Raw genomic sequence first — 13,326 nt, 5'->3', positions numbered from 1 at the left:
GGAACATGCACAGGACAGGGTAGCAGACACAGGGGTGTAAAAGGGAACAGCTACATGAAAGTTGATGTTGGTCAGTACATTATCTAACCTGATTACTGCAGTCTATCTTGCCCTATTACTAAAGCTTTCAACCTTCTCTCTGCATAATTCCAGACTCTATACAATGTGCATGAATGCTGCAAGTGCTGCAGGGATTAAGCGACAGCTACTGGGGGGACTGACATGGGTGTGAGGGCTTTGGTCCCAGCTGCAGGAATCAGACCAGGTGTTTGGGTGCCATAGCAATGTGGTTTTAGCTACCAAAGTGAGTGGGGTCTCAGTGCCAGTGGCAGGGAGGGGTCTTGGCAATGAGCTGCTGGGGTGGGAACAATGTGTGCCTACAAAAAAGCAGCTACAGAGGTGATAGACTCGGCATAGGTGGTCACTGCCCTTGTGGATGGGGCTGAGCATCTGTACCTTCTCCAGAATGATTTATTCAAATTATAGAAGCATAGAAAATCCTGAGTTGGAAGGGACCCACAAGGATCACTGAGTCCAGCTTCTGGTATAACTCACTAGCAAACTCCAAGCCGTATGAGATGGTGAGTAGGGAGCTCTAGGTGAGAAGTGTTGGGTGGGCAGAGGGTCTGTGGTGTTATTTGGGGGAAACTGTGGGTCTGGGGTGCTTGTGTGAGTGAGTGTGTGAGTGTTAGGTACTTAGCACCAAACTGGATCAGCTGCTGAGAAGGGGGAACCCATAAGGTGGGTAAGGCGCTCTGCTAGTACTTGGAGAATCTGCAAGGTATCTGAGCTTGTGAACCTGGAAAGTGCCATGTGGATGCCTAGTGACATTCTGCTGCTGTCAGTCTTCCTTCTTTCATCACTAGGAGGAGGAGGGGACATGATTGGCCCTGCTTATGAGTACCACTGTTGAAGGAAGCACCTTGTCACTGCCAGTCTGTGTAACCAGCTATGTCAATGTCCCATATGTTACTTTCCATCCACATCCCTCAGCCTCTGATCTCAGCCAGAGACTCTGGGCTCTGGAAGCTGTAGAACTGGACTCCAATTCCTGGACAAGAGGGTCCTCTGAATTTCCCCAAGGAAACCAAATCAGGAATGTCACTATTAGCAAGATAGAACTCATCCCACCTCTACTGTGATTTCAATTCAAGTGTCAAGCTATCATTTTAATCCCCAGAATATTTTGTAAAATAAATGCTACAATTCTAACTCAAACTTGAAAGTTTAGAAATACAATGCAATTACAGCATCCTATACATCCTATGTGGGCATAGCCTTAAACAGCACATGAAATTCAAACACTGCATTGTATGGTGCACAGAAAAGAGCTGCACAGAAAACTCCAGGCTATCAAATCTGCAGTCTTGGAAAACACAAGTAAGATAAGAAAGATTAGTTTTACTTCAGCAAAACAAGAACCAAAATTTGAGGAACCAACATTACAGAAGAAAAGTTAATTTTTTTTGTTTATAAAGCTTACACGTAGAAGATAAGTGATTTTACTGCAGAAAATTTCATACTGTGTCACCACAGGACAGGTTTTGTTTCCCTCTAGAAGAATGTCATTACATGCTTTGTGCTGCAATTTCAGTTATTTACAATGAGCAATACACTGGTTTTCTAATAAGGAAATAACACATCAGCAATACAAAGGCAGATGTAAACAAAGTAATCATATTGTTAGAGATGCTTCAACACTGCAAATGAAAATATGTTTGCTATTTGAAAATCAATATAGTAGACTTACAACAAAGGTATGTTTATGCATCTTTATGAAGTATCAGCCCTGTAGAGGACTTGGAAGTAGCGGTGCATGAAAAATTGGACACGACCTGCAACCCAGAAAGCTAACTGTATCCAGGGCTTCATAAAAAGAAGCATGACTGGCAAGGCAAGTTTTACTCTGCCCTCAGGGGGCCCCCAGCTGCACCCAGCTCTGGGATGCCCAGAAGAAAGTACAGGAAAGACATGAACAGTGCAGAGGAGACCCATGAAAATGATGAGAGGGCTGGAGCATACGAAGATGTGCTAAGAGAGTTGGAGCTGTTCATCTGGGAACAGAGATGACTGTGGAGACAACTTTTGGCAGCTTTCCAGTACTTATAGGGGGCTTCTGTAAAAGACAAATTGACTTTTCACACAAGCAAATAGCGAAAGGACAAGGGGGAGTGGCTTTAGAGTAAAACAAGGCAGAATTAGAATGATAGAATAATTTTTGCTGAGAAAGACCCTTCACATCCTCTACTCTAACAGTAAATGCACTGCCAAGTCCACCACTAAATGACGCCCCTAAGCGCCAAATCTACACATCTTCTAAATACCTCCAGGAATGGTGACTTAACCACGTACCCAGGCTTGATAACCTTTCTGGCAAAAAAAATTTGTCATAATGTCCAATCTAAACCTCCCCTTGCACAGTGTGAGACCATTTCCTCTCATCCTGTCACTTGTTACCTGGGAGGGGAGATGATTGATTCCTCCATCCTTTCAGGTAGCTGTAGAGCAATAAGGTGAAACTGAGAGCTAGTAATCTGAGCATTAGTAACACTTAGACAAAGCTAGCATCTTAAATATTACCTAAAAATTAACAACTAGAGTGTACAGCCTGGAGCATGTTATAGGAACTGTAATGAACATACTGCAACATGGAGTACAGAACCAAGCAAAACCCCCCAGAAAAACAGCCAAAGAGGATATGAAGATGACTACATGGAAACCACGTGGTAACACAACAGCAAACCAATGAAAAGCAAGACCACTCCAGGCCCTGTGGAGTGCTCATATTAATAATTCCCCAGGTATTTCTTTGTTCAGGCTCTCTTTTTTCAAGGCACACAGACTGAGCTACCAGATGTCATAATTGATCTGTGTCATCTAATGGAGATAAGAGTCCAGTGTCAAAAATTTCTTCATCAGTAGGGCATATAAGTTTCAGTCAATCAAATTCTCTGTGTACATGCTGCAAACCATCCTGAAAACCTGGGTTTTCCCATTACTTAAAGTTCAAGCATTTCCTGGGGTCAAATGCATGTGCTCAGGCAGAATGCCACCCTAACTATTCTTCACAGCATCATATGCACATCTCTTAGTACTTGAGTAGACAGCACAAACTGAATTCTGTCCAAATAACAACATACTGGTGATCAAAAACCAGACTGAACTAGCATTTCAGAGACTTGCATTTGGCTGCTGTGATTATCATTTATTTGCAAATAAAAAGTCATTTTTTAACCCTTTATAGCTACCAGAACTTGTAAAGCAAGGAGCTTACTTGAAGCAAATAGGTTTAATTAGAATTCACTGCCAGTTCTGGAATATTGTCTTATGTCTGACTGTAGAAGACAGACTATTAAAGTGTGTTGTGGTTACTTTATAAAAATAAAAGGAAGCCTGATCCACTCTTTGTTCACAAGACCAGGCTGTAAAATCCTCCTTCCCAATACTTCATCTCACTGGTTTCAGCATATCTGATGTACACAGACCAAATCACATCCCTGTGAGAACTCTGCTCTTTACCCTTACCACCCAGATTTCCATATCCACACAGACCACTTCAATTTCACTTCCATGACAGTGCCTATGGGTTGCTGCCATATATAAGGAAGAAAATGTTACTTTTACAGATGATTTAGCTTTTCAGCCCTTGGACTAGGAAATGAAAATGGAATTACCCTGCAAGCAAAATGAAATGAGAGTAACTTCATGTTTCCAGAGCCCATTTGTGGAGCTTTAAAGTCTTTTCTTTCCCTACACAAACTGAAATGTACAGGCAGGAAGAAGAGTTTATTTTTACCGTCTGTCTGCAAAGTGCTCCTATAAAAATAACATTAAATACTCCCATGAACTCCACCTCAGACACTGTAGGAACTCCATCTGCTAGAGACAGATGCAAAGCAGATAGCTTTTCTAATTTGCTTGGCAATTTTTCAGAAGAAACCATGAGGTGTGAGGGAAGGAAGGATCACTCACTTATATAAGAACCAATCGCTTCCAAAACTGGATACCTTGGACTATACCAGGCACTTCATGTGAACAGTTAAAGAGTTATCTGCCTTAGAGGGTTTTCTCTTAACCAAATAGAGAGGACTATAACTCATAAGTGTGTATCTATTAATTTGTTTAGTTCATGCCTCAAGCCACAACATCCTTGTTAGAAAAGCATAATTCTTTTGAACCTCATTAAGATGTCTTGACAAACAACAGGCTCTGTCAATTAGCTGTGTTTAAAACAGTCTCTCTTTTTATCTACTGCCTTTTGAGCTTGCATTTACAAGAGGAATTTACTTTGTGGTAGATGTTTTCCTACATGATGGTCTGACCTATGCCACATGTAGAAGACTATCACAATATTAACTATTACATTTCAATAAGGTGTCTGAAATTCTCTACCTTCACATGAACTCAGATACCATTTCCTTCTAAGGGTAAACTTAAAATTATTCTCTTAAAATTTGCATTTTTTCTCAGAACACCAGAATCACAATTTTATACTGTATATGCATGGGTTTAGAAAAGGCTAAAATGTTTCTGTAAAAAATAGGAAAATTTTGCTGCACAAACTTTAAGCCTTTCAACCTTCTTGAAAGATCAGATTAGAGTAAGAAATTATTTTTCTGACAAAATATATCAGTAAAAAGTTCCAGACATTTTATTTATCTCAAATCTTTCTGAAAACCAGATAATTCTTTCTGAATTATCTATCTACATTAAATCTTAAATGAGATACTTAGAAATCTTTAGAATAGTAACTCAAAATAAGAAGATCTCAGGGAAGCATGCTTCCAAAACAATTTAGGAAAATTATCAATATTCTGTTAGTCTGAAAGTGTGTAGCAAAAGGCTATCATACTCAAAAATCAGTAACTTTTTAGCTCCTTAAAGTAATTGGTGGTGAAAAAAACCACTTTTTTTTACGTAAGTGAATATCACTGTACTAAGCTAAACAGTTTGCTTCCTTAAGTTTCCCAAGTTGTACAGAAGGACCCTGAGCTTATCTGACTAACAAGACAGACCTCAACAGACATTCACAGGTATTCAACCTGTCAGTGAAGAATTCTCGCCACTGCTCCAGTACTACTACTGCAGTGTGATGTCTTCCTGGACAACAGATAGGAAGTACCTGAACTTTGAGTATGAGTTTTAACAGGACACTGCTTAATCAAAGCTGCGCACACCTCTCAAGTTTTGTGCATTTTCTCCACAAGTCACATATATACATTATGCCTACAGTTCAAATTTCTAAGTCTTATTCTAATGCACCAGATGTATCTCATCTCCCCTTACATGTCATGGCAGAAATCAAACATACAACATCAAAAGTAAACATTGATATCAAAGCCTGCTCCCAAATCTGAGACTACTTGTCATATTTAAAACCCTAACAAACAAGACTTTTCATCAGCCTGGTACAACACCCTACATGAAATGGATACTGAGAAAAAGTAATTTCTCAATGTCTTAGCTGTATTCATACTGCATATCTGCCAACATACAGTCTAATGTTGCTAGTTGTTACAAAAGATTGCTGTCCTCTAAGTGAGAAAAGTGTCAAAGGACAAGTAGAAATGAGTCATATCATAACATATCACTTTTCCCACCTTATTTAAAATCACTTTCAAAGAAAGAAACAGTTTTTGCATTCTCTAAACCAGGAAAGGCAAAACCTATCACATACTTACTTCTTGTGTGTGAGGTCCAGACCACTGTTGACTATTCCCTCCACCTTGACATTTTTCTGTCCACAAATATTTCCATAACTGTCATATCCTGAAAGCAGTCTTGCAGCTGCTCCTGTAGCTATTGAAAAGCCACAGATAAAACCCTGGAAGAATACAAAAACCCCACAGTTTAGCAATACTCTGTTTGAAAGATGGGAAAAGTCAGTTTTATTCATTTATTTCCAAGCAGAGATATTTCTAAAAATTTCTTAGAATTTCTAAAAATTCTTTCAGACTGGAAAGGGAAAGACAAGGACTATCAGAGAGAACTTTTGTGCAATAATAAAACTGAATGCAAGTTAAAAGGGGATTCAGACATCTAATACTGGATATTATACCAGCAGAGTTAAGACTCCTGTATGTTGTTTATTTGAAAGTCATACTGTCAGCAAGGGGCATGAAGCAGAAGGGAGAAGTCAGCAAGTGTGCAAGGGCTGGCAGTGAAGGAGAGCTACAAGCAGAGATGGAGTTGTGACAGATTGCTAAGCATCTTGGACAATTCCACACAATCCAGATTTTCTTGCTTTCCAGATTTTTTTTCTTTCCTTTAAATTAAGTACTTTCAAAGATGAGCTAAAATGATGAGGCCTATCTAACACAAGTTTCTTTTAGGGAAATCCTCTTAAAGCAAGTGACCAGGTCAAGGCCATGATGGTTCCAGACACTGGTTTTAAATGCAGGAAAGAAACAGATGCAAAGCAAGATGGTTCAGACCACCCAAGTAGTGTGGAAAATATCCTATGTAGGCAGGTCTTGCTGTGAACTTTCAGAGATATTTCACAAGCAAAACCAAGGCAATGATTGTGCAAACAAGAGACTAGCTCAAAAGCTTCATTAGCAAACCACTGATAGGGAGAAATGAACCATCAGCTCACTCCACTACCACCAATGAACTGATTTTACGTGTGAGACAGGCTAAGATTTGAGAAGTGGATAAACAGCTGAGATAAGAGCATAGAGCAACAGATGGCAGTGGCAGGATCAGATGAAATGATGACAACAGGTAATGACGTTGGCATGGAACAGTGAAAATGTGGGTGGTTCACCCTGCAAGTGAAGTCTTCTAGAATGGTAACTATGTGAACCAGTCGGATGATTGCTCTGTATACTACATTACTTAGAAAGGAAAATTTGGGACACTCGTGCACAGAAAACTAATTTATAGTTGGAGGAACAGTTCACATTCAGTTCCCCGAATAATCGGGGAACGTGAAAAAGAAACAGAAAAAAAAAACCAATTGCAAAAGAGAGCTACATGTTTCAGGAAGCGCTGTGCTTTTTGCAATTTTAAGATATTCACATTACACTGGCAACATAATTGATATGATTTTAAATAATCATTGTAATTTTTACATTTGAAGCCCAACCATTAAAAAACACCCTGGGGAAAGTAGAAGAAATTTTTCAGTGGAATTATTCCTAACACCAGAGACCAAGGGAGAGCAGAGAAGAAAGCTGAGAGTACATTAAGTCCCACACCCCCCTAAGGACACCTGCTTGCAACACAGTAGTACAAGATAGCAATGGATATTCTCTATTTAAGAAGAGTAGCAAACATAGGTCCTTGAAACAAAACAAGATGGAAAGAAGTGTACTTCTACATTAATCTGCAGGTTTTGGAGGTTTAGTCTTTTAATAAAAAGTGTAGAGTTTTGTGAGACTGACTTGAAAAAGTAGATGGCTTCATCACAGAGTACAGAACTGTTAGAACTTTGAAAGAAAGATCTTATCATTAGTAATATGGTTTTTGACAATAGCTGCTTCTACTAAATATACAATAAAAATAAATAAATAAACAAATAAACAAAATCTCAGCTCACTCTTTGACAGTCAGAATTTTTGTTTCTCACAAAAAAGTTCACCGTGATTCACAGAATTGCTTACCAGACACCTAGCTATCATTTCTGGGAGATGCATAAGGAACATGAATCAAGTGATAATTCATCTTGCTGAAAAATTACTTACCACTGAGACTGCAGTTTCAGGGGAAAAGAAGCTGGAGTAAGAATTGGCACCAACAATAAATTATGGATCCCTACCAAAGGCCTTTGATAGGTACATGCTACCCATTTCTGTTCTACAGTTGATGGTTCCCATGCAAACATATCCTGATCTTTGCCAGTCATTAAGTTATGACAGGTTTTAAAATTCCTTTCTTATGAATGCAAACTCTTTAGCCATATAACATTTACGAAATCCTCTGAGTTTTACTCACCATTCCTATGCAGAAGAGGATGAATAAGAGCAGCCATGGTACATCTGTACAGCTGTGGTCTTCCAAAGGCTTCCACTCTCGCTTGGAACTCTTGTGTGAGAAGAGAGAGATGAAGTTAACAACATTTTGTCTGCTCATAATAGAAAAAGGCAGAAAATTATTCTACAGGTAATTTACCTACAGTAGGAGCCATCTTTAAATGCCAAGATAGTTGAAGAAGCTTGAAAGAAGAAATTGAAAGACTTGAAGAGTAAAGCTCTTGTAAGATTCCAAAAGAAGTGCCTCCTCAGGAGCTAGATCACCAAATAATTATTTACCCAGAAAATAGTTAATTTATCCAGAAATTTACAAATATTTATCCACAAAACAGGTTATTTTCATCTATCTTTTTTTAACAGAAAACAGAATCAATGGCATGAAATGGAAAATATCTCCTATTGCAGTCTTCCACAGCTACCTTTCAGTAATCTGATTTCCAGGAAGGATTAAACTTTTTCAAATACTATTGGCAGGCTGAACAAGAACTATGCATGTAGAAAGGAGGCAATAAATTGCTGTTTAAGGAACAGTTTTCTACCTGCCAAAAGGCAGCTGAGCTTAACACTTCAGTGAAGAAATCCTTCATCTGTATTGCTATGGTGCCAGAAAGAAAATTTGTATAATTAAAGGTTGGAAGAGTCAATTATGGAAGTAGTTGTAAGCAATTCACATAGTTTGCTGCTCATGAGGTAAAAATTCTCAAGTATATATACATTGCAAAGATAATTAAGAGTCTTATAAACAGTCATTTAGGCAAAAAGGTTTCAGGAAAAGAATAAGCATTAGCTGGAATACAAAACTAACCAGCAAATCAGAATTTGTTATAACAAAAATACTGATTACATCTACTTTTAAAAATAGTAACACAGTTACACAGACAAGCTTTCTCAACAGGCTCCCAAACACTGAATCTTCAGATATATTGACTGAGACCCAAGAACTGCAGACACTGTTTTAATCCTTGAGGAAGAAAAGGAGATTGATATAAAGAGACTACATACACAAATGTCCCCTGCAGAGACAGAGCAAATGTCATTAACTGTTGAAATTATGAATTTACTTTTTTCTCTTAAGACTCTGAAGCATGGAGGCCTGTGAGCTGACTGGGGAGAATGCAACAGCAATTTCCTGGAGAGATGCACCTTAGGCTCTGGGCACTCTTCACAGCTCAGGGTGAGGAAAGAAGTTTCCCCATGGTGCTCTGCAGCACTATGTTAATTTGTCCCAGTCCTGTCCTCCCCATTGGCCTTCCCTACCCCTCTTACCCTTTTATGTTCATGTTCTCGTTAGTTCTCCCTTCCCTGACTTCCCTTTAGTTTATGCCTCTGCCTATCCACCCTGGCATTTCCTATTGGTCCCTTCCCTGGTGTACCACTCCTGAGCCCTCAGTTCATTGGATCCCACCTTGGGATCCCTGATGCTCTCCTCTGCCCCCTCTTTCCCTGTGTTTATATCCTAGACCCTCCTTTGTTCCCTGTCTTTGGCCCCTGGCTGGCTTCAGCATGGCCTGAATAAAGCACATTGGAAGTCCATGCCTGGACCCTCCCGCGTCCTCACTGTTGAGTTGCTCTGTGTGTGTGTCTGTGTGTCTGTCTGTGCTGGGGCTCCTGTGGCTCCTACCCGCTGGCACAAGACACTCTCAGGGAAGGCTGCATCCACCACCACCACAGACCACAATACTGAATAATCTTCAAGATTTTGCCGACAAGGTAGCAAATGTCAGTACTGAATTAAAACAAAACGGCTGAATGAAATGTCAACAACTTTTACCTCCAGTGTGTATTCTGCATATTTTTAATTAAAAAAAAGAAAAGTAATAGCATGTAACTTACATGATATTAGCAAGGTGATTTTTTTGCTGTTCGTGACTTTGGCTTTTTTGAATTCACAAGCACAAAGCAGCCTTTTCATATACTACCACTAGAAACCCAAAATCTGGGTAAACAAATTAAATCCTGCATGCATCATACTTCAAAAAAAATGGAGTTTTCTAAATAGTCCAACTTTACATTAGGGAATTCCAAGCTCATTTTGCAATCTTTTATTAAGGAAGTTACACTTACAGATGTGATGAATATAATTTTACAGATGTGATAAATACTATTTTAATTCAAACTGCAAATTCACTGTAGGTCCTGAACAGTAAAACTTCTTTAGATTCTAGTTAATAACCAGACACTAGAGGTGCTAAAAGGTCACATTGTGCACTCTACAAACCACATTCAGCAAAACTAAATCTTCTGATCCTGGGAGTTCACACTTCTAACTAACACAGTCTTGGAACTTAACATTTACAACAAGATTGTGACATTTATATGTTGTTATAATTAGCATAATCATAATTGCATAAATATGCAAGGCTTCATGCTTCCTGTTCGCAATTTCACTCCGAGAACTCTAGATTCTTTAGAAATTTATTTACAAACAGCAGAAGTAAATTTCAGCTACAGCTGCTGTCTTAAGAGCAAATTCCCCTTGGCAAAAAAGGGAGCAGCAAAATGCACTGCAGAGTGTGCTTTGATTTGTTTTGTTGGTTCGGGTTTTTTTTATCCTCTCTTACCATCTGCATACAAAATCTTTTAATAGGATTTTTAAAAGCCTCTAGAATAGCTCTGGCAAGGATTTCGGTTGTCTGACTAGTCACAGTTACCATAAGTAATCCATTTTACTTACTAAGTGGACTGCAATTTATATGTCAAAAAGAAACTTGAAATGTCATAACGTACAACACAGTCAGAAAGTTATACAGATAAATGAATTCTCTGCCTATGGTTCTTACTCTGCTGAAAAAAACCAAAAACAACTTAAAAAAGAAAGCATTAACAAAACAAAATTAAAAAAAAAAAACAAAAAAAAAAAAACCCAAAAAAATCACCCCCCCCAAAAAAAAACCACCAAAAAAAAATTTAAAAAAGGAAGGTATTCTAAACAAAAAGTATCCTAGGAGGAAACTCAACAGGTACTAGATACTCACTAGCTAAAAATTTAACTACCTAGCGTGGTAACAAGGTATGAAATTTTCTATGTTTAAAGCAACACCTCATTTCTGTAGCCCATGTAATCTTTCTTGTCCTCAGATGTCACTAAAACCCAAGCTAGCTACCATTATCTGTGTGCTATTTTCCTCCCAGTTGCTTTCTTGTATTCTGGATTCCCAATGAATCCTGTTTCATAGCTTCACAGTCCTTTATCCTTATCTTTGATGTTGGTGTCTTCGTCTCTCCAGTGACTGCTCCCTGTCTACTCTACACCCTTAGGCATTTACTCAGACAGATTTTCACGCTTTGGCAACATAAATTGTTAATCTATGGTCAATATAAGGTCTAACAAATGTTGTTTGTTATGCAACACGTAAACTATGCTTTGTATCCATTGTGACTGAAACGCCATAACATTTTAGTAGACATGCTCTGCCTGAAATCCTAAATCAGCACTTATACTCTTAGCTTTTCTTCCAGATTAGGAGCCTGCAATATTTGCTTATGCAAGGAAGCTAGAGAAAGAAAAATTGGAAATTCTTTGATTCATTTCAAGATTTCCCTTAAAACAGAGCTTTCATAATTTACACTATGCTCTCTAAGGATATTCTCGCCATTAACAAAGCATGTAGTGTCATGAAAGCACAGAGAATCTGGAGCGCTATCAGTCAGAAGTGGAAGGCTGGGATATCAGTCTTTCTGTCCAAGACAAGCTTCCAGGTTGGGAACATTTCCTGCTCATAACAGCTTTTCTGTGCTGATTTTATCAATTCTTTACTCAAGAACACAAATAATTGTGTTCAGCAGTTTACATCTGTCCATTTTGCACACGACTTAGCAAACTCAAAACCAAATCAAAACCCTCAGGTGCCACAATCTTACAATCATGTTTTAGTACTACATAGCTATAAAATTGGATGTCTACAATTAAGACTTCTCTTGCAGAAGAGGAAGTGGGAAGAATGTCAGGACATTAACTACTGGTTTTTCCTAGCTGAATTCAGAGCTACACATTCTCAGGACTAAAAGTACTTGCATGCAAATACAAAATAAAAAGAGGCTATTTTCTTGGTATTCATTGCACCCAATCACTCCAAAACAAAATCAGAAACCCCTCTTCCAGATTTCTTTCTTGCCTCCACTTACAAAATATACCTTTCCAGCACCAAAGAGTAGTTCTCCTCTCCACACTGCAATATACTTCTGTACAGGAATTGCCAGAACCAGCATAGTCAAAACCACTTTCACTGTTAACTGTAATAGCAGTACTGGACGCTGTCATACAAGCACTCATATTCCATAACCAGAGTGAAACCCACATAAGAGCATAAAAAGATGAAAAAACACTGCATTTTAACAGGAGACTACAGATGCAGGGAGCTACAGAGAATTTATTTTGAACACAACATATCTCATGCAATGTAAAATTTGGGAGTGATGAGACTAAAGCAAGAGGCCTATTAGAGAACATCTGCAGCACTACATATAGAGATAATCAAGCTGTGGGTAAGTAGCAAAGATGTGAATAAGATAAGGATAAAGATGGAATCTGCTAACAACTGATGATGCTGCAACATCATGATGGTACAGGAAGCAGAAAGAAAAAGTCTTGTGGTGGTCAGATGACACACTTCAAGAAGAAGAAAATTCAGGTGCTAGTAAGGCAGGTGGGCTGAATTAAGGACAACCTAGTGAATAACTGACATGAGTTACAACCAGTGGATGAAAAGGAGTTGCAGGTCAGACCCTAAGCTCCACTTTAGCTAGTGAGTATAAGTTAGCAGCTGGAGAGTACAGGGCTCTTCCAACTTGTATATGAACACAAAAGTTGTAAGAATAAAGTCACAACTTCATTTAGATAGTTATACTGATTATCTTTTGTAAGATAATTTCTTACAAAACCCTATCCCAGGAACCATATTAATCTAACTACATCTCCTTTAAATTCTCTGTTGTTTCATCACCTTGATGTAACATCCTGACTCAGAATACATACAATGGTAATTCAATACAGAAGTGCAAACAGACATAACTGCTCCTTGTTTATTTAAATTAGAGTTCAGAAATTATTGTGTAGCTAACTGTCTTCATAGAAGACAAACTGCCACAGTGTGCACACAGCATTAATAAATGGCGTTTAGAGGCAAAAAAGGATTCTCATCCCAATTGGCATCTTTTGTGGAAACTGCGAAAGTCCTGCAACATGCACCTTTCCTAGAAGGCAGACTGGTTCTGATAAAGTACCAGTGATTCAACTGATCATATAATTAGCACTTGGTTTGTTCCAGCAGCATTGTGAGTATAGAATACATACATTTTTACACCTATGATTCAAGTTCAACTCTTCGAAACTGGAGAGTCCGTTTGCAATACT

At 38.6% G+C, this 13,326-nt stretch overlaps 1 protein-coding gene across 2 annotated transcripts in view; it reads right to left on the bottom strand.

Moving 5' to 3' along the window:
* Nucleotides 1-13,326, bottom strand: part of SLC44A1 (solute carrier family 44 member 1) — a 69,239-nt gene that overhangs the window by 43,588 nt on the left and 12,325 nt on the right. For both annotated transcript variants that reach the window (XM_077171210.1, XM_054652302.2), the window contains exons 2-3: nt 7,936-8,025; nt 5,682-5,824 (exon numbers count right to left, since the gene is read on the bottom strand). In XM_077171210.1, the coding sequence (XP_077027325.1) occupies nt 5,682-5,824; nt 7,936-8,025 (233 nt within the window). The remainder of the gene's footprint in view (nt 1-5,681; nt 5,825-7,935; nt 8,026-13,326) is intronic.

Source organism: Agelaius phoeniceus, chromosome Z (assembly GCF_051311805.1).
Source record: "Agelaius phoeniceus isolate bAgePho1 chromosome Z, bAgePho1.hap1, whole genome shotgun sequence".
Taxonomy (NCBI): Eukaryota; Metazoa; Chordata; class Aves; order Passeriformes; family Icteridae; genus Agelaius; species Agelaius phoeniceus.
Note: the sequence above shows the minus strand (reverse complement) of the source record. Positions and strands in the feature narration are given on the sequence as shown.